This window comes from Coturnix japonica, chromosome 5 (assembly GCF_054131305.1).
Source record: "Coturnix japonica strain WE chromosome 5, WE-NBRP24, whole genome shotgun sequence".
Taxonomy (NCBI): Eukaryota; Metazoa; Chordata; class Aves; order Galliformes; family Phasianidae; genus Coturnix; species Coturnix japonica.
The window spans coordinates 10,714,447-10,741,282 of record NC_140667.1 but is presented as its reverse complement, the minus strand read 5'-3'; the positions used below and the strand labels follow the sequence as shown (position 1 = coordinate 10,741,282).

At 41.5% G+C, this 26,836-nt stretch overlaps 1 protein-coding gene across 10 annotated transcripts in view; it reads left to right on the top strand.

Moving 5' to 3' along the window:
* LRRC56 (leucine rich repeat containing 56) overlaps nt 1-26,836 on the top strand; it is a 60,427-nt gene that overhangs the window by 19,463 nt on the left and 14,128 nt on the right. For 5 of the 10 annotated variants that reach the window (XR_014946363.1, XR_014946364.1, XR_014946361.1 and 2 more), the window contains exons 4-12: nt 472-559; nt 5,771-5,831; nt 17,748-17,844; nt 17,978-18,175; nt 21,557-21,734; nt 23,347-23,538; nt 24,398-24,462; nt 24,915-25,048; nt 25,392-25,582. Coding sequence is in view for 7 of the 10 variants with exons in the window: in XM_015863724.3 (XP_015719210.2) it covers nt 472-559; nt 5,771-5,831; nt 17,748-17,844; nt 17,978-18,175; nt 21,557-21,734; nt 23,347-23,538; nt 24,398-24,462; nt 24,915-25,048; nt 25,392-25,582 (1,204 nt within the window). In the remaining 3 variants the exon portion in view is untranslated. Of the gene's footprint in view, nt 1-471; nt 560-5,736; nt 5,832-17,747; nt 17,845-17,977; nt 18,176-21,556; nt 21,735-23,346; nt 23,539-24,397; nt 24,463-24,914; nt 25,049-25,391; nt 25,583-26,836 lie in introns of those variants that run through there. The other 5 variants (XM_085548355.1, XM_085548356.1, XM_085548353.1 and 2 more) reach the window with 3 other exon arrangements.

Sequence of the window (26,836 nt, the reverse complement as noted above, 5' to 3'; positions counted from 1 at the left end):
TGTTATGACTGTCTGAGCTAACATTGTTTCCTTTTGATAGGTTTTTGATAGATTAAAAAGCTAAGCATTGTATTTTGTTGAGTTTTACTACCTAGCACCTTTTTTGATTACTGGTGACACTAAGGGTGCCATTTCTTGTCTTCTGAGGATTAGTAAAATATTACACAAATCTTACAGTGTGGACATGTAGTTTAAATGAAGATAATTGGCATGTAATCTTCTGTTGATTTGCAAGTTGAATGTAATGCCCTGCCTTGACCGTGTGAGCATTGTAGAAGTTATATGGAGCTGAAGTAATTCGGAGCTGCTAGAAAGAAACATCTCTGAATACTATGTTTATTTTAATGTTATCATGTGTCTAGCTGTTTTGACCTGGACTACGCACTGACATAGCACTGCTTGAAAGCCTTTCTACAATGTATCACCTGGCTTGTTGTGTGAGAATACACGTTTCTCTGCTTATTTTTACAGAAAGCTTTGACAGGGATGGATGATCTGCAGCAAGTAAAGGCCCTAGAGATGCGAGTAGATACAAGAGAGAGCAGCTTGGGGAACTTTGGTAAGAAAACAATGCTTCCTCAAATTTTCCTCTATTGTATTTTATCAGGACTCTGAAACTCAACCAATGTTAAGTACTGTTGCACTAGAGAGCTCTGGAAACATGTTCTTCCTGGTACCTCTCATATCCAGATCACTGTTTTCTTCTTTGAGACTCTAAGACTGAATGCTACAGCAATGGATGGGTGACACCATTTAGGGCTGTGAAGATGCTCAAAGGGCTGGAGCACCTCTCCTATGAAGAGAGGTTGATGGAGTTAGGCTTGTTTAGCCCAGAGAAGGGAAGGCTCTGAGGAGACCTCATTGTAGTCTTCCAGTACTTGAAGGGAGCCTACAAGCAGGAGGGTGGCTGACTTTTTATGCTCTGGCAAAATGATAAGACAAAGGGAAATAGTGGTGAGGCACTGGAACAGATTGCCCAGAGAAGCTGTGTATGCCCCATCTCTGGAGGAACTGAAAGCCAGGCTGGGTGATGCCTTGGGAAGCCTGATCTGGTGGGTAGCAGCCCTGCCTGTGGCAGAGGGATGGAATTTGATGATCATTAAGGCCCCTCCAACCTAAACCAATCTATTATTTCTCTATAATGCCAATTAATTTGAAGAAATTTCTCATGACATGCTTCAAGAACTTAAATGAGTATTTACTGATTAAGTTGCCCTCTAGAGTATTTGTTGCTATTCTAGTGAGACAGAGTAGCCAAAGTTCGGTTTGTCTCCACTGAAAGATTCCCCTATGGCTGGGAAATCAATGGTGGTATGAGGCTGCCAGTGCTGCCATCCTCCTGGATTTGCTTCCTGTTCTACCTCATCAAGCCATGCTGGAGAATGTGCTTGAGGAAGCTCCTCTAGATACATAATTTGATGAGCCCCAGGAGGCTCTGAATGCTTGTAATTCATCTCTGTGTCATCATCTCTGCTCAAGAGAAGTGAGGAATGACTGGAGGAATCTCTTCAATAGCAGAATCAATACTCTGTTGAGTGGAACGTTCATTTCTTCCTGTACTGGAAGGCATTTCTGTAAGCAACCTGTGTAGTCCTGTCACAGCCAAGTCCATCTTTTCCTGCTCCGAAGCTGAATAACTATTGCAGGGTAATATTTTCTGTGCCAAAGGGAGCTGGACTCCCAGATTCAGGCTGGATGTATGGAAAATATCTCCAAAGGAGTGGTTGTGCACTGGCACAGGCTGCCCAGGGAGGTGGTGGAGTCACCATCTCTGTAGGTGCTCAGTAAGCATGCAGATGTGGTACTAAGGAATCTTATTTAGTGGGCAACAATTGTGGAAGGTGAACAGATGGACTAGATGTTCTTAGATCTTTTCCACCCTGAATGATTCTATGGTGTGTATTGATTATTCAATTTGTTTTGCAGGTAGGTTTACTTTTGATAGGCACTTGGTAATTTAAGCCAAATTGCATCTGTTTCTTTCAGAGTTCATAACCTATTCAGTCTTGTTTCTTCCGGTTGATAAGAAAATCTTATTATACCATTTCTACTAGTGCTCCAAAGTAGTGCTCCCGTTCCCGTGTCATTATGCATTAGCTATGACAAGCCAGCAAAATGCTGTACCTTATCTGTAACTTCTGTGTTGTGGTATTATCTTAAATATGTATTTCCCTCCATTTCCTCTTTCAAACTTTACCGCACAGTCTGTTATTCCTCACATGCTCATACAGAAACCCACCTTGCATACCATTTACATCTTATTCTTAGGGACAGGGCAGAGGTTCAAACACTAAAAGACCAATGTTAAAATGTTTTCCTGTGATCAGTATTAGAATAATGAAAAGCTTCATTCCAGAACTTGAGTTTGAGTCTCTTTGTGGGATGTGGGATAGCTGCTGAAATCTGTAGCTGTTTGTTCTCAGTGCACCTTGCTGAGTGACAGGCAAAGCATTGAACCTCGCTGGCAAGTCTTATATCCAGCTCTGTGGAATTTGGATTTACTTTTGTTCTCTATTACTGCATCTAGGCTTCAGTTTATATTTGAGCAGATGGACTGTTTCCTTTTTATTAGCTTATCCCTTCAGTTTTGATTGCTGACAGATCTGGGACCATTTTGATGACCAGCCCGTAGAAATCCCTGCTGAAAGTAATGGTTGGATATAGTCATTTAAGACACTACATAGTTCTCTTATTTCTAAGTGATTTTAATAGCTACAAATCAAGTTACCCACAATGCTGTTCACTGGTACTTATTCAATTGTTGCCTTCTGGCAGCCAGTCTAAGTTGATTATGTGTCTGGAGACTGTTGCTTCTCTTTGGTGAGGCAGCTGTTTGCTGCACGGGGACTGTGCAGCACTGCACCACTGCTCAGCAGAGAGCGTTTTATCAAGGAAAAGCTCTGTTAAAGGTTCAGCAATAGACATGTGTTATTTTTCATACCGGGTTGTCTTACCTGTTTCCTTCTGCTCTGTTTGTTATTATTTCTTTGTAAGAAGCAAAGGCAAAAAACATTTACTCTCCTACATGTGCCCTCCTAATGAGGCTGCCTTTAATCCATAGAATCATAGAATGGTTTGAGTTGGAAGGACCTTTGAAGGCCATCTGATCCAACTCCCCTGTGGTGAACAGGGATACCTACACTAGATCAGGCACTCACAGCCCCTCCAGCCTGACCCCAAGTGTCTCCAGGGACATCCACCACCTCTCTGAGCAGCCTGGTAATTTAGCTGGTATGAATAAGCTCTGCAAGACAGAACAGCAAGGGCTGCAGCAGGGCTTGGCCAACCTCACCAGCGATCAGAAATACTTCAGCAGGGGATTTACATTAAACCCTATGGTTTGTGGTGTGACATTTTGTGAGACATGACCTCAGGTAGCTAGGTGACAGACAGCTTGGGTTTGTCTGCGGATACTGCATTGCTATATAAACAACAAGTGTAATTAATACAGATACTGTGGCTTTTAGAATATAATAAAGCCAGCACCTGCCTGCTTTCTTTTTAGTGCTAGTGAGTTATATAAATGTCACCTGCTATATCAAGGCAGCTCAGAATGCGATCTGCGTCGCTACTCTGCTGATGAAGTTGAGCACTTAAGGCAATGTAGCTGAATGTACATGTATCCTTTTTATCCAGAAACTGAGCTAGTAATCTAAAAATGCAGTCTGTTGCTCTAAAGAAAGCAGCTCCAAGGTAGGTGTTTGCAGGGGAATGCTCATTTTATAGCTTAGTCAGGCTTTTCCCTACAAATGCACGTTGTGGTGGAGGGCTAAACTAGCATTTATATAGAAGTATTTTCATTCTGGGTCCTATTCTGATTTAGAGTTTATTAAAACAAACAAAAAAGTATCAAGCACCTACCTTACATTTTGATTTATTTCTACTCTTCATTTAGCTTTTTTGTTCCACTTGAGTAGTGCAGCAGAAGAATTTAATACTCGTGCTTTGTTGCAAGGAAATGCATTGAGACTCATGGGTCAGCGGCCATGGTGGGGATGGGTTGGTGGTTGGACTAGATGATCCTATTGGTCTTTTCCAAGCTATGATTCTATAAAATGGCTACTTAATGAAAGGGAATCAAAGACAGAGGTGATAACATTGCACACTGCTCTCAGTCCTCAATCAGATCAGCACTGTGATCATAAGCTTTTTAGAGAAATACTTAATTGAAGTCCTCCAGGCAAATTTTCACACTACAGCACATAGCACTCTCTTCTTTTCTACTTACTACAGAGCCCAGGGGTTGATGGTGCCAAAATACAACAAAATGTTTGAGATGGGATATCGTGTTACAGTAATGAAATAACCAGATGTGAAAACTTTGTCTTCAGCCTGTAACACTGACTGCCACACCCCATGGCCTCCTTGAATCCTTTAATAGTATCTTTTTCCAGAACCAACCCCAAATGTGTTCAGTAGAAAGTTTTCAGCAAGACTCATTTCTCTTCAAGTCATCTCGACTTCTCAGACTTTTAAAGCCTGTTTGCTTCTTAATGCCTCAGGTTTCTTATCAGCAACCAAATAGCATTTATTTTTTAATCATCTGCATTTTGGTTTCTTTCCCTTGGGGTCTTTCTTAGCACACAGATTATGTCTACAGAAATCTTTGCTCAGTAGCATTTATGACCGCTGTGAATAATTAGCAGAGATAGCGGTATCTCCTCTATGGGGTCTCTGAAGTATTTTGGTGGTTTTTTTTTTTGCCATACTTTATAAGATTTGACATGAAAGTGTGTGCCTTGCAGGATGAGGGTGGTGTGTGTATAATTTGTGCTATAATTTTTACGCGTTATGGAAAATTATTAAAAATAAGACAAAGAAAAAAAAAAGCACAATGTGTGCTTTTAGTATTTTCTAAAGAGCTTTGCAAACAAACAACGTTAAAGATTTGCAGTATAGCATGAAATTCAATATGTGGATTATAATCACTTCCAAACAACATTAGATGAAGATAATGCTTCTTCTGAAACATGATTTATTAAAATGTTTTTGCCGTAAACACCGTTTGGGGAAATGGAATGAGCAGCATGATTTTCTTTGTTTGCTTGTGAGATCCTGCTCCCCTCCCCCCCTCACACACCCATCCTTTTTTTTGTTGTTTTTTAATGCAAATTCCTTTTGTGATCCTTTGCAAAGAGCTGGATAGTGAGAATGTGATGCTAAACTGTCCTTTGCCAGATACATTGCTGTTGAGAGAATAGGTTTTAATGTCTTAGCACTGATCCAGTCTGCCTAAAATTCATGCTACCTCTTCATGGTGATACATTGTACTTGAGGATTCTCGCTGTGGGTAAACCCTGCTGATGGGAATGGGCAAGTTTGCTGTTGTCAGTGGCAAATGTATCCTGTGCCTGAAGCTTATATTCATGGACTGCTATGATCTAAAGTGCTCTTGATCTTCAGCTCTTTGAGTTATCACTCAGTTGATAGTCAATATGGATTCTCAATCAGAACAAAGAAAACAGTCACCACAAAGCCAGATTTTGTTGTCCCTTTGGAAAGGTGCTCTATCAGAGTTGTCAGAGAAGGTTTTCAAGAAGTAGAATTAGTTAGTCATGCAGACACTACGTATATGTTGCAAAAATGCAAAGGGTATAATATTTTCTAAGTGAAATAACTTCATTAATTTGCTTAGAAGGGGTCCGGCACAGATCTGACAGGAATAGATGAGAAATGTAGGTAAAATAAGATGCTTCAACTTGTAATTGTCAGAAGTTTCTTTTATCCTATTACCAGGTGTGCAAGATGATTCTTTATTCTGATCCCGTAGGTGCCTATCTTCCTAATCTGAGAGAGCTGAAGTTGAACAATAGCTTGCTCGTATCCGTGAGGTAAGAAATGAATGATAACTAAAGCAAACATGAAGAATAATGGCCCTCCATTTTATTTAAGTGATAAAACCTTCATTTATGCTGCTTTTCTTCCTATCATTTCCACATGCCATGATAATGGAATTGGGTCACAAATACGTACTCCACAACCTTCTAAGTTTAAGGACAGGACTTAAACAGGAATAAATCAGTGTAGTTGCAGTGATGCCAATGGATTACCCTGCAGTCTGCCACAAGGAAAGTTCCTGCTATGCTGACATACATGGGAATGTGCAGAAATGTTGGAGTTAGAACTTTACTCATGTGTACATCTAGATGCTTGGATTTCAGAGTGCTTCAGTCCTTAGGCTTTTATTGTGCGCAGCAGTCTTTATTATACAGGTCAGACCAGTTCTTCAGCAGATGAAAATCTCCTTGACTTGATTGAAGTCAGTAAGCTGCACTTACTGAGGGCTGCTCTGAAGCTTCATCTCCCTGGTTTCAAACTAAGAGGGGAGATTTGGACTGGATCTAAGGAAGAAATGTTGTACAGCAAGGGTGATGATGCACTGGCATAGGTTGCCCAGTGAGATGGTGGGTGCCCCATCACTGGAGACACTCAGGGTCATGCTGGAGGCACACTGAGCACCTGATGTAGCTGTAGGTCTCCCTGTTCGTTGCAGAGGAGTTGGACTGCATGGCTTTTAAGGGTCCCTTCCAACTCAAATGATTTTATGATATTTTTTAGTGGATAGCAGCAATACTTCTTTCTCCCATGCATTGTTGCTAAAGTAGCTAACTTCCAGTTTTATGACTGGTGATCTGAATGCCATCTCTTTATTAAGGCCCTTGACTGAACATATACTGGTTGCTAGAAGGATAAAAAATGCAAAAGATAATTGAGCAGATTCGATCCGACAGCCGTTATGAGAATGGATTACCTGGACTGTCATTTGTTCTGTGTCAGAACACAAGCTGCTTCTCAATCATATGTGACCTTGTAAAGAGGGACTTTGAGTTAGGATGAAAAAAATATTTAGATAATAGTGTTTAAAAGTGCTACTTCATCATTCAGTTGTTACACTTAGATCATGTTTTCCTTTGTTCTGATGGTAAGTTGAAATATTTGCTCTGTAAAGTTGTTTTTTTCTTAATTCATTTTACAAACCACAACATGGGAAAGTGGTGAATCTACATTGCTGCAAATGTTTTAATGACAGCCAAGACTTATCATGGAGTTTTCTGAACTTCTGAATGACACTGTCTGTTTTATTTGACCGAGGGCTTTAGCAAGGTTCTGCACTTCATTCTGTATTGTCACAAATGTTTTGCAGTGTGTTTTCTGCGACATCCTTCTTGCCCTTCATGCAGATGATACTTGGTCTCTGGTTGAGTTTTGTTTTTATTGACTATAATGCAAATATGCTTTGGCTGTTGTGAAAATCCTGTTGTGGCAGTTCCCAGGCATACAGACCCTATGAGAGACTACATGCTCTCAACTTTAAGTAAGCATGCTTTTTATGTGCCAATTAAATGTAGTAGTAGCGATATATGTAAAGGAGGAGAAAGAATCTGCTCTCCAGGAGCACTCAGTGAGGGACAGGAACAGCTTTCATTTTTGTATTCCAGTCTTTTACAGTCTATCATTGGTTAACATAGATCACACCAGGGCACAGCCCACGGTGCAGGAACAGTCTGAGACTCGAACTTTGTCTTTGGACACCTGTATTAAGTCAACATACTACCCCTTAAAGCAACATTGCCTTCAGAGCAGTAATGTTGTTTTCTACAGCCAGTGTAATATAGCTATATTGCCATTCTAACAGGCTGTTTCTAGTTATTCATAAATGGTTATACTGGTGTTCTTTTGTTCTGAATTAAATTTTTTGATGCTTGATTTCTGTCCAGATGGTGAGCACTTGTTTGTATTCAACCAAACCCATCTAAATGGTGTTCTTGAAAATAGTAAAAGAATGCTCTTCCTACTTGATAAAAGTAACTCCCACAAACTTTCTCAGGGATAAGGTTGGAATTGTTGTGGCTGTACTTTGAAAATGGGCAGCAAGTAAGATGAAATGTCATTTAAGGACAAGCTGTGCAATGTTGGTTGGTTTATTGAAACAAAGGTAAGGACAAAAAGAATGAGGGTGTTTCATATATGCCTGTTTCTGGATTTTAGTTTTATCCTTCTACTGGCCTCTTGCTAAAGGGGAACAGCTTGGAATGCCCACTGTACTGTGAAAATAAATTACATCTGATTTTTGTTCATTTTCTAAACCACACTGATCTTATGAGGTCCTCATTTGGTGACCTTTGCCCACCTACCAGCAGCCAAGAAATTCCAGATTTATGAAGTGATATTAGAGAACAAAACATGGAGCCTGTTCTGAAATGTCTTAAAACCTGACTTTCTTTTGTGATGACACACACTCTTTCTCTTGGTAATATCTCCAGGAAAAGAACTGTATTTCAAGACTTTAAAGTGAATTATTGCTTCTGCTTTGGCATGTTGCCTATATATTTCTTATCAGATTGCTTTTATTCTGAATTCAGGGATGAATGAAGAGATCTGTTTAAACGTGTTAGATAAAAATCTTTATGAAAGGGCTTTTGTATCAGATATGGAATCTCAGGAATTGGTTCCCATAAGTTTATAGCAGAAGCTGTTTCATCAGCTGAAGTGCATTTCCTCCAATTCAGCTCTAGCTGAGCTAGCAAAAGACTGATCTGCTCCCAGGGCTACTTAAGGAACTGCTTATAATACGGAGAAGTTCTTATGTGTTAAGAGAGATGAAAACCAGAGTCTGCAGAGTGAGGAACCAATATAAGTATGAGGAATGTAGTAAAAGGAGAGCAGATTTCCTTCATCCAGAGTTTAGATTTCTTTGCTGCAGTCTGCACTGCATCTAATTATTTTATTGCTCTTGCCCTACTGCAGTAAGAGTCCTCCAGAATGAGAGGATGGCAATCCAGTAAAGTCATCACGGGAGAGCGGAAAGGAGGGACAGTGGTCCTGAAGGTGAAGAGCACATGGAAATTTGATGTTAATGCATGCTTTTATTTTGAACCTTAGAATAGATAATTAATATTACTTCTATTTTTATAAACCCCGGCTCCCAGGACCATGACTGGCTGAATCAGAATCTGTGTGTTTGCCTTCTGAAAGGCTTCAGGTCCTCTTGACAGCTCAAAGATGACTGAAAATGTGGGGGGGAAAAGCAGTTTGAGCAATGATTTAATTACTTTAAGAAAGCAGAGCCAAACTAATTCTTTCTTAATCAGGGGCAAGGGCTTTAAACAAGTGTTTAAAAATACCTTTGCAACCTGAAAGAAGGTATTTAGGAATTTGTAATTACTGATATTATTCCCTGGTACTCATCCAGTGAATAGGTAAGGCAAATGCTCACCTTCTAAAGTCATCAGAAGTTTGATTTCAGTGGAGCTGCTTACAAGCTGCAAACTGAACATTGGTCCGAGTGCTTTCTTGGATCAGGACCAGGTGGCACCATCCTGTGTAGGGCTGAGCCTTAACACAAATGACCCCAAAACTGGAAGTGCTGCTGATAGAGTGCCTGGGATCCTACTGTCTGCTGGGCAGTGTCCTTCCAAACAGAAGGGGTAGAGGGGAACAATTCCTTTTAATGTTTTTATTAATTTCTTTTTCCTTTCCTCACTATTCATCGGTTTTCTTTTTCATCTTTCAGCCATTTCTATTTTTATTTTATTTTTTGCAGTTAGAGAATTTCCATGTCTGATATGTAAATACAACATGTTTTGTGCTGCAGATTTTTTACAACAGATAAAATTCCAGGCTACTTTCTAGACTCACATCAGGTACTTGTATTAAAGATTGCAGGTGTTTATCAACAGGTGATCTCTTTGTATTACAGTAATGCTTACAGCCCTTAATGAGAGATCGGGGTCCCATTGCATTACACTGTACTGACACACACAGAACTGCTGCTCTCACTTAGTCTGTCTCAACCTCTTTGTGTCCATATTTCAGAGCTCTGAGCAACACTGCTTGCTTTTACACTTGTTTTTTTTTCTGCATGGGGAAAGCATTTATTTTTCAATGTAAGTTGGTTTCTTTAGAAAGCACTTCTATTACTTCTTGTGTGTGGGTAGCCTGAAAGCCTTTTAGCAAATCAGGTTGCTGTGAAGTCTATCTTAAGATATTCTTTGAGGACTTTGGGTGCTTTCCAGGAGCTAGGAAAGAAAGCATCTGAGTTGAAACTTAATCTCTGTATTAATGCCTGCACATCCCTGGGAATATCATAAACCTTGGCAAAATTGCTGTGACCTCAAGTTTCATTTAGCAGTGATGGTTTTAAGGACATTCATGTTATTGATTATGAAAAAAGAGAGTAATGATTTGGGGGTAGAAATGCAGCTATTTTTAGTTGACTGGATTATTTTCAGTAAAGCACCATTAGCCAGACTGCTTTTAGACTTAGGAGAACCTGATTCTCATCTCCAGCACCCTACGTTCTATGTTCTCTTCCCCAGTTGAAGCTCCCTTGCAGCCCAGTGGTGCACAGAGGGCTCTTTCCCTACATACTTCTCTCATGTATTCTTCTTTCTGGTGGGATAATAAGCATAACACAATACTTTTTGCAGTGTGAATGTGGCTAGTGAAACAGCAAATTAAGTAAAGAATAGATAACACTTGCAACAAGTCCATTAGCAACCACCTGCAAGTTAAGGTAAGTCTGTCATTTAATGAATTGTCATGCCTCTTCCCTGCCCACTGTCTGAATAGACGCATTGCTTCTCAGATATTTGAAAACAGTATGGGGGGTGCTCTATCAGAACTGCACATTCCAAGAGAATGAGAGACTAGAGAGGAGACAGTAGATGTTGTTCAGATTTTCCCTCTTCTTGAGAAAGTGTGAGGATAGAGGCTTCCTGCCTCCCTCCTCTGCCTTCTCTGGGTACAGTTTGCACCCAAGGGAAGAATACAGCCCTTACTCTTTCAAGGTCACTCAGCAGATACAAATGCATGTATCCACATTTTTAAAAGCCACAACTGTGGCTCTCACCTTTTGTATACTGCTTTCCTTTCCTTCATCAACAAAATACATATAGTTTTCAAAGGGCACCTCTGAAATTCCATATTAGCCTCTGTTTCAGTCTTACAAATACTGATGTGCCAGGTGCTTTTAGTGGCTGAGAAGCTTTGTGGGGGATCTTGTGCTTACCTGACTCCAATCTCTGGGATTATAAGAGCATCCTCACTCTTTGAACCACTTTATACACCCAGCTGCTGTGTTTTAGATGTCAGAGCTGGAGATTGCTTATGTAAATATATGCTTTCATCAGTAGTAAGACAGAATGGTTATAATCATCATCTGAGAAAACTCAGAGAGCTGGGTTGGGAAGCAGTAGTCATTAGGCCACTGCTGGTGAAGATATCCTCCTTCCTTCATTTCCTCAACAGCTGTGGTCCAAGCAGCCACCAGGAGGGGCTGGCCTTGGAAAAACAGGCAGGAAAGTAATGGTAGCGTAATGTGCTGTGTTTGCAGGTTGCTTTGATCCTGCCCTCTGAGTGTTGCTCGTCTGCCTCTGGGTTTATTGTATATTTGTTTTGTTTGGAAAATCATTATGTTCAGTGGGAAATTATGTTTCTTGGAGTTTATGTTTTGGAAATATGGTAAAGTCTTGGAAATTTTGTTATCTTGGAGTGCAAGGTAAGTGCTGATCCAGAAAAGGGGAAGTATGGGGGAAGGGAATGAACTCCTTGATTATATTAATTGGTTGGTGACTGCCAGCAGTATGTATATTCAATGAAGGAATAAATAGGGTTTCATTGCACAACCAGTTTTAATAATCTGATTCCTATAAAATGTTCTCCATATGGGATTTGATTTAGTTGTTCTCATTTTCTGTGGGCACATTACTGTACGCTGAGGACATGTTGCTATTTTCCCACTTGCACGCTTCTTTTTCTGTAGATTTATTTCTGATTTGCTCTTTGGTGAAGTTTTATCCCTCTGCCCTGAGGTTGTTACAAACCGCATCAGGTCTCTCTGGGATGGATCAATACCTGCAAAATGAAATACCAAAATGCCTTGATGTTTTAGGAAGTGAGATTTGGGATTCAGTCAGCAAGAATCACTCGCACCCATTCTTCACTCTTTGCCTTAAGCTGCCCTATGTGTTCTTCATACAGAGAACCCAGAGATAAAAGCTTAATAATGAAACCTACCACCACTTTCAGTGACAGGAATCTTGTGAAGGGTTGTGTGTTTTGTTTTAAGGTTTTTAACGCTGGACAATCTTGTCAGTTTTTGGAGGTTTTGTGAAATATTCCCTCTGCTTAATCTGCAGCATTAGGAGTTTCAAGTGCTGATTTGGAAAGATGAGATCTGCACTCAGTCAAAATTGCAATATATCTGTCATGTTCTGCCAAAGCTCAGACCTGAAACATCCTGCAAAGCAGGTACACAAACATGTGGGAGACTTAGATGGTATTCATGCAGGAAATTCTAAGCGCTGTGGGATTTGCTCTTATGTTGTAAATAACTCATTCTTTAACCAGGCTTTCATTATCCTTTACTTATTATATGTAAACTTTCAATGGTGAGAGTGAAGGACTGCCAGATCTATAGGAAATAGCAGTAGCTCTAGGGCTCAACTGAGGGACAGTTGGTACATGGGTGTGACAGTTTTATTGTCTGAACTTTGCTCTGTTTGAAAACTCCCTCTCATGGAGTGTGTAAGATGCAGCACTGTGCTGGGTTCTGCAGCATCACCGTGGCCTGGCTTCATGGTGAGTACAAAGGGTCAAGGGCAGGAGTTGGCCCACAGCATCACACTGGCAATCCCTGCTACTTTCATGTTGTGGGAGCTGAGTGGGCCACTGTTACTACTATGCTACCTCATAAAATGCTACTAGGTGGCCAAATGGCTAAGTAATTCTGAAGATCAAAAGGAAATTAAGAAAAAAAAAATCATTATCCTTCCTATGAATGTTTATAGTTGTGTGTTTAGAGAATCACTATTCATGACTGCAAGTACATCAACTTTGATCAAGCCCATAGTTCTCCTGTAGCTTTTGTGACAGCAGTCAAAAATGAGAGCATTTGAAACTAAAGCCACAGATCACTTTGCAATGCTATTAACTTAACTGAATTAGATGTCTGGGTTAGTTTGTGCAAAACAACAAGTAGTTACAACGCTGATCAGTTCTCCATTTCATTTTCTAAGACCTCTGTCCTCTTGGTCTCTACTAGCACTTTAGCTTAAAATGGGATACAATCTGACATGGAGAGGGAAGGGCTTTCAGGTAGCTATGGTGAGTTCAATGAGCCATCGAGAAGAGGCAATAATGTATCAAGTATCCCAAGCAGCATGATGGCAATGGCCTGCTGATGTCGTTCAGCAGCTGGGTTGCCCTCTGTCATCTCCTGTCTCCAGCCTGCTGCAAGGTGCAAGACAGAGAGCATCCAAGCCAAGAGCTGCAGCATCTTACTACTTGAATTTTGGAGAGTAGGTAGAAAACCAAGAAAGGTAGTAATGCGAAGCCTCGCTCTGCAGTCAGCTCTTTGCATTCATATGCAAAGTTGGGCTTGATAGCAAAAGGACACTGCAAGGGACATGAGGACATTGCCTTAGCATTGCTTGCAGGGTTGGGGTGTGTGATGGATTTGATCAAGGGCAACACGTGCATACAATCAGTTTTACAATTCTGAAAGCTTTACAGCGATTTGAGAGTACAATGAAACTATTTGTAAGCTTCCTATTGGAACATGTGTTACTGATTTAAATAACATTGAGGCCTTAAAAGTTTTTGCTTCTGATGTCAGAATTATCAGTACAACAGAATCATTGTGTACTGACATATGGACTGGATCGTTTTCATCGCTGTATGGCTTGATAAGTTCAGCTTGATCTCCGTAGATCAGTGGTTTTCTTTCTTTGCCTTGTAAGACATTAGCTCAGTCACTCTTAAACTCAGATTCCCTCCAATCACCAGCGTGTTCACTTTGAGTGACCTTTAAAAATAAATACCAGCGTCAAGCCCAATTTCAGATATATTGCTACTGCAAATTTATTTCACAGATGTGAGTGTGCTTTCAAGAACTGTCTGCAAGTTCAGTGGGCTTAATGTTTTATTTATAGGTGGATGATTCTAAAGCAATTTCCAAAAGAAATGATGATCTTGAAGCTGATGGATGTGCAGGGCTGGGCTCTGTTAGGACTGTGCTGTTGTGTTTACTGGGTAGCTTGAGCTCAGTGGAGCTACCCGAGATTTATTGTAGTGAAACCAAGAACAGGATTTGGCTGTGTAGGTCTGGTCTCCATCCAGCAGAATTTTGGCTCAAACGAGTCAATCCCTGAAGAACAAGGAGGCTGGATTAATGGAAGGACATGTTATTATTTCTCAGACTATTATTAGGTGTTGTGAGCCAAACCGTTCCTTGCCCCTGTGCTCTCCCCCCAGCTTTGGGGAGTGATGACAAGATGGGAGCATCGCATTTCATGGGAAAAACCTTGAGTGGTTGTGCACAAGTGGGAGGGTTTTGCCAAGACCCTCACAGAACACAAAGCTATTCGATGAGTTCCATTCCCTGCAGAAGTGTCTGGAGCTTTCAAAACCTTCTGTTTATTCATTTTCATGAGGGGGAAAAAGGTTATGTATAAATATATGTAAGTGTCAGAATGGAACTAAGGAAGCCTGTGTTGGTTTTGTAGCACTTTTAGGTGCTAAAAATGTGATTGAGTGTTCAGCATATGTTCTGTAGGCAAATGTGCCATTGTGTTTGTGAGGTAATTAGTCTAGAGGATGTTTGTTTGGTGACCTCAGAGACTGTAATCCTGCTTGTCACAGAGTGATGATGCACACGTTCTCACACTGTGCTTTGTCTGCATCAGACCTGACCCATACAAACTACTGCAAAATTTATGGCTGTTTGCCCATTAATTCTTTCCCCTTCCTGTGAAGTTACCAGCTTCCACATCACTTGGGGTAGGACACTTGTCTGCTGGAACTGAATTAGCTGATGTGTTTATTAATGGGGTTGTATTTCCACTGTAGTGTCATCTGGTTCTTTCTATCTGCTAATTGTTTGCACATCACTCTTGCATGCACACAGTGAGGTAATGGCCTGAAGTTGTGCCAGAGGAGGTTCAGGTTGGCTATTGGGGAAACATTTCTTCTCAGAAAGAGAGGTGAGGCACTGGCACAGGCTGCCCAGGGAAGTGGTAGTAGACCACCCTGGAGGTGTTCAAGAGCTGTGAAGGTGTGGTGCTGAGGGATGTGGCCAGTGGGATCAGCAGGGTTGGACTTAGATGATTCTAGAGATCTTTTCCAACCTTTATGATTCTATGCATACTTACAAACCCACGTTGCCCTGACCCTTGGAAGCTGTATGTGCCAGATGCAGCAGGGCTAGGCCCAGAGGAGGCACTCCCTTGACTCTTGCATGCTCTGAAGTTCTCCTCCCATTAGCTGGGATATTTCAGAAGTGCAGGTGCATGCAGTTGTCTGTTGGGAGTTGCTTGCTCCAAGCTACGCTGCTGTTTAACCCTGCAGCCTTACAGCAGCCGTACTCTCGGGAGAGATCATCTGTACAGTAATTAATGAGGGAGTTCTTCTGATATTGCAGTGAGATTGACACAGCTTTCAGATGAGCCTTTTGTAACTCACCAAATAAAATATTTGCAGGTGCAGTTTGCTGTAGTAATGTCTCAGACTGAAGATCACTCACTGTAGATGCTGGAGTAAAGAGCCGCAGGGCCAATATTTGACTGTGACCCAAAAAGTTCACCCCTCCAGCAGCCAAGAGATGCATTAGCTCATAATTCACAGTAAACACAGAGCTGTGCATGACTCCATAGGCAGTTTGAACGCGAGCTGGTCACATTCATGTGCGCTTGATTCAGCCAGAGCCAGCACTGGAATTGGAAACCATAACTGTCCAATTCACACACAGGCAAAAATATGGTTTAACTCTGGGGCCATTTAACCTCTAGGCAGGAGCGAGGGCTGCTTCTTCCAAATGTGTTGAGATGTTTGCAGGAGAAGAGATGGCTGTTTCTTCACAGGGCTTTGTGTAAAGGGAAAGGCTATGTTTTGCCACTCGGCATGTTAAGAAAGAAAAATAATAATAACAAGCATATTATCAAAACTCCTTTTGTGCTAAAACACCATTGGGTAAGAAGTACAAGACAATTGAAATCATGAATTGCACCATGCCATGTCTAAGGGGATCACGTTAGGGTTATCCTCACTTTTGCTAGGCCAATAAGCAGTGCCCATCAGAAGCTCTTGTTTCAGCAGTGTGCCAATTGCGGTGACCACTCTCATTGACTTGTGACCACTGGTTTACAGAAAAGGTGATTCTGAACCAAAATTAACCTGAAAATTGGAAAACTGATCAGTGCTCTAAGTGAGCCATGAAGTGAGCAATGTATTTCCTTTGCATTACTAGTGCCTGCTAAAGTTGAGCTTATTGGTGTATTAGCTTTGGTCAATGATAGGTTCTGCTTTTACATTTAATTTGATTTATTTCTTATTATGGGCACACAGCTTACAAATGTAATAATACATTTCTGTAACTCTTGCTGTGGAAGGCATCTGTTCCTTAAGGAAGCTTTGGGACGACTGTTTGCTCTGCTTATGAAATAAGCACAGTGCAGATAGTTTCTGGAAACTCTTTTACAAGGTCTGGAGGTGTGGTGACATACAGGAACAGCCTTTGACAGAGAAATATGTTGCTTGACAGAGTTTTTTTCTGGCTTGCTTTGCTTTGACCATTTGAGCAGCTGCCCTGCCCATGCTTAAGAGGCCATAGAATCTTACTGAAAAGGTTTGTATTGATGTATCTGAATGTGCTTACTTACACCTTCAGCAGGTAGAGGGGGAGCCCTTCCGAGGCACCCCTGGCAGTTAGGGAAGGGATAAAGTGAGGCAGATCTGTATAATAGCCATGAACAAACCATAAGAACCCCCCAGACCTGTTTGTCTCAGCCTGGAAGCTCCTTTCTATCCCTGTGTTTGATGAACTCACTGTTAGATCCCCAGGATTCTGGAGATATTTTTCTTTGCCACCATACTTTGTTTTGCCTTCTGCAGTCCCCTTTCTCCTACTGTGGCTTGTCCCAAGTGTTCAGACAGTGGAAAAATAATGAAGTAGTACGGATAATAATACCTTAATCTCGCTTGTGAAAGCACTCCTGAGCTTGTGGGCTGACTGGGTGTGCAGCAGCCCTGGAGCACTCAATTTGCTGCGGTCTCTTGCTGCAAAGCTGCATCAAAGCTGCACAAAGTTCTCTGAGGGCAGCGCAAAGCTGTTCTTTTTCCCCATGGCCCATAGAGATAAGGCACAAATAAGCAAGCTGTTACGTGTTCTCCAAGATGAGAAGAGACCCTGTGACCATATTCTTCTATCTTCTGCAATTTTTCCCTAGAAAATGCATTAAAGTATATATTATACAAGATGTGTAATCCACAGTTTTGAAGTCCAAGAGCCTCTCTGTAGGAACTCCAGTTGAGCCTCTGCCTCCTCTGATAAGCCGTCCTTGTGTTTAGTTGCCCACTTCAATTAATTTGTAATTTATAATACAGAAGGTCTGGTATCGCAGCTATGGGAAAGAATTTTATTATTATTATTAATTTATTAATGCCTTCATGCATCTTAATGTTACCAAAGATAGAAGGTTCCCCAGTTTGATTTACCACTCCTTTTGCATTCTGTGGTGTCTCTTTCTACGCTGACACTATTGCGATACAATATGGCTGTTCCACATACATGGAGGTAAACAGGTCGGTGTGTGTTTCTCTGGAGTAGAACCAGAACATTTGGAAAATAAAAGTGTTTAAAACTAAAAGTGTTTTGAAGAAAGTAGCAGTGACATAATTCTAAGGAAAAGAAAGTGAGTCCTGAGTTCCTTTGCCCATTCAAATAGAGCTTCCATTATTCCTTTCATAAGGGATCTCGGAACCACGTTGTCCCATCTCCATGTGCTGTGGATGACTTGTTGTGGGCTCTTGGATTTAGATGGTATCTCTGCCTGCAGCTCTCTAAAAGTAAGTATCAATGCGTCATGCTAAACAGTTTTTTGATATCTATCTTCACTTGATATTTTCTCTTTAATTGTGGTCTTTGTTTTGCATATACTGAGTGTTACTAATGTTAAAACTTCTGTTTCCTTCTGCCGAGGAACTCTATGTGGCCTACAACAAAATCTCAGACCTGTGCCCACTTTGCTTTTTGGATCACCTTGAGGTTCTGGATCTGGAAGGAAACAATATTGAGGACATCAACCAGATGCGATACCTGGGGCTTTGCTGCAAACTGCGCAGCCTGACAGTGGAGGGCAACCTTATCTGTCTAAAGCCAAATGCAGAATCTGCAGAGGTGAGAGCATGGCTTGTACAAATTATGTTAATTTTTTTTTTTTTTGTAGTGCTTTTAAAACTTGTGTTGTAAATCAGAAATACGTCTTTCAATTGTGTTAATGTGAGTGATGACATGGGAGGCGTTTCCCATGTTTTGTTTGGGTAGATGTTGTCCTCTTGTGAATACTGCCTCTCACGTAAGCACAAATGACTTACGAGGAGTTCCGATCAGGAGTCAGGCCTGTTCCATGTCAGCATGGGACTTCCTGTGAGAATGGGATTAAACTAGGAATCAGCTTAGGTGTGACATGAAGTCTTAAAGGAGGACCAAGGAGAGCATGGACCTCAAATGTGTGGATCCTTCCTGCTTGTTAGGGGTATTTTACAGCCAATTAGAAGGTAGCTACTGTTTCTCTTATGGGATGTGCCAACTGAAATCTGTCAGATAGCATTCTTTAGGCTTTTATATTCTTTTGGAGGATCACCTGTCCAACAGCAGTTTCTTCAGAATCACCATTCTCGAAACTTGGAGTGGATGCTTGAAGTAACTACCAAAAGCTGTATTGTAGAAATTGCTTGTTGCCCTTTCCCTGAAAGGGTTAAAATGCAATGACCAAAAAGACCTTTATAAAAGCTGGAGGTACAAAGTATAGCAATTCATCTCTTACATGCTGAAAAGATGAAGTCAGTTCTGAAAAGGTATTTTGATCAGTGCAGGAGATACTTTGTGTCGCAGAGATGGTAACAAAGCAATATGCGATCTGCCTTGGGTTTCAAGGTGGTCTCCTCTAGAAAAAAGGAAGTTCTAATTTTGTGTGAACAGCCTCAAAGCTGCACTGCTTTCTTCCACTTTATGCTAGTTCAAAATATAAACATTTTTGAGGTAACCAAAAGCATATTGAAATCTGCTCAGAAGGTAAGTGAAAGAAAATTGGAGTTAAAGAAATGAGTCAAAAAAAAAACTATTCTTCATTTTGGTCACATGAGGTCTAGCGTGTACCAGAGGATAGTTGGCAGCTGCTCTGCTGTGTACTGTCATCCATGCATATGTAGGTACATAATAGACAGTATTCACTAAGGCACATCCCACAGTGGTGCCATAAGGAGCCGATAATGCAGGAATAAGAAAGAAGGAGCTGGGGCTGCATATCCTCTGTGCCATGTTCCATAGCTTTCCTTTGTGTTCCAAAGAGGTCATACCCACACCACTGATTTGCATGGAAGGATTCATTTGATACTTGTCCTGGGCTTAGTCCTGAAAACAGAGGTGTTATCAGTGAAACTCAATAATGTAGTGGATATTTTGCATCTACACATTTTTAAGATACAAGAGTTTCTGAGATGAAATTGTTTGATCATAACCCTCAGTAAAAGCAGCAGCTGAAGGTAGTGCTTTAGTTATCATGATTTTCCTCTCTGGAATCCAAAGCACAGTATTACATGCTCATTTTCTGTTTTGAGCTGTTAGGAGTGTACTTCAGAGACCACACTTGCAGCTGTTTATATTCACAATGATTTCTCCATCAACATTCCTCTCTTGTTGAGGGATATAATCATGAGAGAAAAACCCAAATATTCTGACAGTTGGGAAGCACTGCTTGCTTCTAATGGACAAAGTCACCTGAAATACAGAAAAGAGTTGGATATGGGTTCTGATTCCTCAGTCTTCTTGTAATGTGGCTTTACTGTAGCCTTGTAAAACTCTTATTTTTTTTCCAGTGTATGGAATGGCCCAGATAGATTTACTGCTCTTTGTTCATACTGCCTGCTTGCTCTCTGTAATTTGATTTTCAGATGAGCTCATCTCCCTCTGTTATCTAAACCAACAGCAACAACCCAATGATAAATGTTGCAGCCTCTCTTGCAGTAATGTACCATGAGCGTAACATGATGCTCTGCTCGAGCAGGACATGGCTGCAGATTGGCTGCAGCTCAGACTCTGCTCAGAGTACATATGGTACGTGGTAGCATGGTGATTGGTTGACTCATTTTCTAAATTAAGATGAAAGGCTCAGTTGGAGGAGTGTGGTGTCTGCCCCTTAACAACAACAATTACACGCTTTATTTGGTGAGCTCCCTCTGCCAGCCTTGCTGCTGTGCTGTGTGGAGGGAGGGAGTGTACAGCCATCCAGCTATCACCAAAAGGTTTCTGTTCATGATTGCTCTGTGGGGTTTTCTAATGCTGTTTGTACTGTCCTGGAAAGCATGACATTAATCTGCATCAAGCAATTCATTTATAGGTGGCTGATATGTCTCAGGGAAGCTACCTATGCATATTCTTCCACTAGTAATGCGCTCTTGTTTTATACTTCTAGAAGTTGAAAGAAGCATATTGAGATCACCACCACTTTTTATTGCCAATTATTATCCAAGACTATTTCCCACTGCAGTATTTCCATTGCAAAACCGAATGTCCCACTACCCTGAGATATTGTTAAACATTCCCAGAGAAGGAAGTTCCAAGTGGAGATGTCTTTCCACTGCTGGAATCCACCAAAATGGCCCAATTTGTGGTGTACTCTGAGTACAGTCATAACTTTTGGATTGTTTTGTTGCCTACAGGTCCCAGTCCTTGGCATGGGTTCATGAATTATTTTATTCATGGCCAGGTCTGCCTGCATGTACAGGATGGGGCTGCATCAGTGCTTTCCCCACTGCTTGTCAGTGAGACCATGTATGTCAGGAGTGATAGTGTTGTTGTTCCAGCACATGGAAATGAAATCCCGGAGGAGCCAGTTTTAGTCTCTTGTGCACCTGCTGTTGGCATGCAACCTCCTGCAGAAGATAGCATAGTTTGAAATAAGTCATCTCTTCTAATGATGTGTAAAATCACACGCGAATGCCCTGAAGACTGCCCCAGGAAATCAATGCAGCTCATTCACTGCAGCTTGTTTATAGCTGTGCCTTCATCCATCACCGAGCGTAGCTGCACTCATAATGTATTTTCAGTCTTGCTATAACCTTTACTGTTGATGCGGATACCAGAGAATCACAAAACCAGGGAGAGGGGCTGGACAAGTGCTGAGGATGCCGAGGCTTTCCTTGGCACTCACATATCACTTTCACATATCAAGTGAATGCCTTCACTTCCATACACTATAGTTTGTACAATGAAGATAAAATTCTACATCAACAGTAGAGGGGCCATGGGCAGGGGGAATGTGTTTGCATTCAGAATGTGCTCGTGAATAATTTCAGTAGAAATTACATGAGCAGAAAACACAGTGAAAGGTAACTCCTGATGTTATTTATTTCTGTTAAATAAGGCAAATGGGTTTATTTTGTAGAGGCATTTCAAAGTATATGGCAGTAATACAAATTGAACACTGTTGTGCTGCTGATGGAAGTCCACAGTCTGTTAAACAAACTGTCGAAGTGATCACTTTCTCAATTTCTCCAGGAACTAGATTACAATTACAGAGCTGAAGTGAAAAAACTCATTCCCCACCTGGAGTATTTGGATGGAATACCAGCAAGTCAGACTGCTGTCCCTCCTTCCAATAAGATGAATGAGGACTGGCTAATCATCAAGGAATACATCAAGGAGGGTGGTTTGCCCAGAGACATTTCATGGTTAGGTACGTCAGATTTCCCATTAGGGTTCATTTTTCAGGTTATGAAGTGTGAAAAGGAAAGCCAAAGAGCTAGCCGGCCTCTTCAGAGCCAAAGCTTAATTGCAGAGAAGTGACAAAGGGCTTTGTCTTCTTCACTTGGGAAATGGGGAAGCTGGAATTCAGCATGGTGCAGATTTAAATGAAAGCTGTTCAGCGCTGGCCACCGACATCAGTGAAATGCAAACGACTTGTAAAGCGTCAAGTAAATCCAGCAGTAGCTGGGAACCTGTGCTTAGTATTCTTTCTGTGTGATTAGAAGAAGCAAAGTTTGGAAACTGTTTCAGCAACAGCTGCTCTCAGGTCTTTCTTTCTATGGTAGGAATCAATCCCGTGTTGCGTGGAAGTAGCAGTATTTTCTACTCCAATGTAACAATAGCGAGGGCAGTTGGGTCACCACTTCCTAATGGCAGCAAATTCCTAGCAAGTGAGTTTGCGTGGTCTTGAAATGCCTCTATTCCATTTTCTTTTTCTCTGTGATTAAGTCCATTACATTCATTAGGATAGAGTAAATGATTGGAAAATAAATCTTTTGTCCCCTTGCTCACAGCTTTCTAAAGTCTGTGCTTTTACATACCGCGCTACATGCACTTTACCACTTCCCATTAAATATTACAAAGTATTTCCTATAACTGCTCCTGTTGCTTCCCATTAACGCGGGCAATGTCATTGGCTTCCTGACCCCCCACTGCTGCTATTTGCCAACTGTACTCCATTAAAAATTTAGCTTGTTTTGAAATAAACACATACGTTTGTCATTTATCTAATCCCTGTGGATCCAGATCAGTAGGTGTAGTAGTAGCTATGGTAGTGAAAGAATCCATTAAAATATGATCCTTCAGCGATCCCCATTTGGCAGCATCAACTGTGGTTCAGAAAACTAGTTAATGGTGTGGACTGGGGGAAACTGTGTGCAATGAGCACAAAACTAGAGTTTGTGTTGTTATCTAGTGTAGCTAGAGTTACATTTTTGCCTTCGGCTATAAACTGATAAATTCATATGGTCAGGTTTAGGCTTCCCCATGTTTTCTTCTTTCCTATTGCAATACTCTGGTATCTCGCATCTACTGTGGTTCTGCAGGAACAACTACAGCCAAGATAACTTGAAGGTCTCTAACACACAGCTCTTAATGAAATGGCCATATTATTACAGTGCCAATTGCTCTGCTGTAGAGCTTCTAGATGCTCAACACTTTGAAGTGCAAGCTGTTCATCTAGACATCAAAATGATATTTGCTCTCCTACAGCTGCACATGCTGCTGGCACAGCCTTGTTCTGCTCCCTGCATTTGAGCAGGTGAGAGTTCAAGGCTCTGTCTGACTCTACTAGCTTTTGTGTAATCCATCCTATCCTATACCACTATGAAATTCAATTATCACATTTCTTTTTGGTGTAAGAATTATCTGTCTGGAAAAAAAAAAAAAAAAAATAAAAAATCTATCACTGCAATTCCCAGGTTTCCACAACCTGTGTATGTGGTTTATCCTGGTTGATAATTGGTAAAGAGGCTGTCACCACCAGCACTGTGATGGTGTGTTTTACAGCCTCTGCATGTACGCTGGTGAAACTTCTCTCCTAGGTCCATGTGCAATGGCAAAGCAGCCTGGATGCAGCCCAAATCCTCCTACAGCTTCCAGACCTGGAACTGCACAGTGGTCTGTTAGCTCAGGAAGGTGTAGCAGTTCCCATCTGTTGTACAGCAGCTCTCCTCTTCCAGATCCCACTATTTCTGAAGACCGGTTTCCAGATAACTGCAGTGATTTGACACACGGTAATGTAGTCTTTTAATCTTGTTCATTCCCTCACCTCTACATGCTTCTGGATGTTATTATTGCTGCTGGAAACCTGGGTGCTTTGAATAACACCCAACTATGCCACTGCTACATCAGGCTCAGCTTACATGAGGAAACCTAGGCACATCTTGTTCAGTCTTTGTAATTGATCTGTACAGCCTGGTTCTCTAGAAAGGCATGCTGATGCACACTGGCTCCCCAGTGGATTATGAGCTGGAAGGTGCAGTATGTGTTTTGCAGACTCATGCTGCAGCAGGATCAGTACCATCAAAAAACACTTGATATATCATTTCTACTTGCCCAGAGGAGCTGTGAATGCCCCATCCCTGGAGGCATTTGAGGCTAGGTTGGATGGGGCCGTGGGCAGACTGATCTGGTGGGTGGCAGCTGTTTCACCCAATGCTCACTGCTTCTTCCCTCTCCTTTGAAGCTTTGTCTCTTGTTCTGACAAGAGCATCTGCATAGGGCTATGAAGAACCTGATTCTGCTCAAGATCCAGATGAAAAATGACCCAGCAAAAGAAAACAAACAAAAAAAAATCCATTTTCTGTTTTAATCTGGATCTGTTCCCAGCACTTACTCACCACCTGGCCCCACAAATGTGTGTACCAGTGGAGCAGGAGAGGCAGGGCAGGAGCAGGAAGAGAGTCTGGGAGGAACAGAGAAACTGCCTCTTAGCATCAGTGTCAGCCTTGTGAGCTGACACTGTGAGCCTATGCCATAAAATATTGCATCCCTTTGTATGCAGGAAACGATGCTGACTGATTTCAAAGACAGCACAGTTTGCTACATGCTGGAATTATTTATTTATTTATTTATTTTTTCCTTTACTCCTAGGACTCAGCCAAATTATATGTGGGAACCCCATCAAGGCCCTTCGTGCAAGGAGACTAAAGCTAGGTGTATGTTTTTCCTGTACACTTTGTGTTCCTGCATAGTCGCCCACATAAATCTGATGATAAACTGAGTTTCCACTGTAGTTTTGGTGGCTCACTCTTTTCTATGGACCCAAAGCCCTGTGTTCTTATCAACCTGACTAACCAAAGTCCAAGTCAAAATGGCAACATTTGGTGGTATATCTACAATAACTACCTACCAGAAGATTTATCAGTGGTTTGATGTTGGCATAGCCAGGTCTATGAGGAGGCTGCCATTGATTAAATAAATACAGAGTGTGTTGCTCTCAGTCCCATGGCCGTGCAGGTCAGCTTGTTCATGTCAGCAGGCCAGTAACTGAATGAGAGAACACCCACAGCGTGTGCAGTCTGGCTTACAGGGTTGGCTCCTATGGTCCCTGAGGTTCAGCATGGAGGAAGTTCCTGAGGTCATCCAGGTTACTTGTGTCATTTTTCAGCCGCCTGCAGAGAGCTCCTTGAAACTGTGCAGTCTGAAGATAGAAAACCCTGACATCTCTGTAGGAGGAGGAGGTGTGAGCCAGGAAGACGTCTTCTCTGCACCGAGAGTGTGGGGAGAGCAGCATAAGTGGCGGTGAGAGTGTGGGAGAATTCTTGTTATGCAATAGAGCAGGGATTCATTTTCTGCTGTGAAATAAAACAAACTCTTTGGCCACCTGGTGGTAGTTCCGTGGGATAGCCTTCTGCCTTCCCACCCTGCAGGCTGGGACGGCTCGTCCCTGCTGGGAAGCCAGTGGGATGGGGAAAGGAACAGACATAACGTCTGATCCATTTAGGACGATTCTGCATATCTGCAGGTAAGTGGCAAAGCGCTGTGGGTGGCTAAATACACAGACTCAGTGTTTGCCTGCACTTGGTGCACTGCATATTCTCAACTCAAGGCTATACTCAATGGCAAAACGCTTCCCATTGTCCAGGTGCCTGCACACAGCTCAGCAAGGAATCATCCCAGCAGCAAAGGTAGCTACAGATGATGAGGAAGAGGATGAAGGCTGCATCCCGGCCAACAGCAGTGAGAGTGAGCTGAAGGACACCTCAGATGAGGATCTCGCTGGAGGGATTTCACCTATTTCTTCTTGCCACTCCTGTCTCTCACAGTCCTCCCCAGGTACTGGACCCAGGTCTCCAGGGAAGGGTTGATACAGTGTAGGGACAAATGCATCTGACTGTTGACTGATGTATTTCTTAGGAAATGAGTTGTTTAATGGGGTCTGGCATCTAATGTCTGCTCAGGGCGTAGTGACCAACTGCATTGACCATCAGTTGGTGTATTTCAACACAGGTCTGTAGAATTAAGGGAAATAAAGCTGATCTTACACCAGCTTAACATTCTGGCTAGATGATGGATGTGCCTTTGTCTTTCATTTTGTGTCATTGATTTGTGATGGTGTCAGGTGAGTGTAAAATACCGTTGTTCCAACCGAGCTGTTTTACCCCATTTGGCACTGATGCAAGTAATGTCTGAGCTGATGATTGAGGTGCAAGTGGGCTGCTGGGAATTCTGGGAAGACATTCAGCAGAGTGTTTAAAAAAGAAATGTGCTCTTTTGCTCAGGAAGAAAGCCAAAGACCTCTCTGGAATTGCACTTACATGAATGAGAGCAGAGTTGTTGAATATCGTATTTAAGGTTATTAGAAACATTAATAATGGTTATTCCAAGTACGTATCAAGTAGAGGAGATTTAAAAAGTATGACTTAAATCTATTTCCGCTGTTAATAGTCACATTTTTTGCTTCAGTGGGTATTAGTGTGTGAGATGTGGGTTTACGTTTATTTCGAGGGCTGAATAAATCTGTTAAAATTTGGGAAAATACATAATATTTCTTTTCCAAATGTGTTTGTAATAAAAAACATAAGCATCCTAATTGGAAAAAATAATTGAGTAATTTGAATTCTCTGTGTATAAAATGCAGAGTAAATGGTATCTTCTTAACAAGAATAGAAGCAGACTGGAAACATCTAAAGAAATGGCCTGTTGTCCAGTGACCACAAAAGTCTTAACACCATGATCTAATGATGTATTTAAAATTAAAACTGATTTTTAGGTGTAATATGATTTTATTTTATTTTATTTTTATTTTTTTTTTTAGATTAAGTATGATTTGCTGTGAGCTCATCCACTTTTTAGATTTAATAGGTGATGCTCCAAACACCTCTCAGTGTGCCAGTGCTGTACCTCATTGAAGTGGATGGGCTTAAGTGTAGATGCTGAGATCTGTCAGCAAGGTTGAAGTGGTTTGAAGTCTGGTGTCACCTAAGGATGGAATGGATGACACAGATCCAAAATCATAAACAAATGGCCCTCATGACCAAGGTTTATATAGAACAAATGCAAAACAGGAGCCGTTGTTCACTGTCCCTA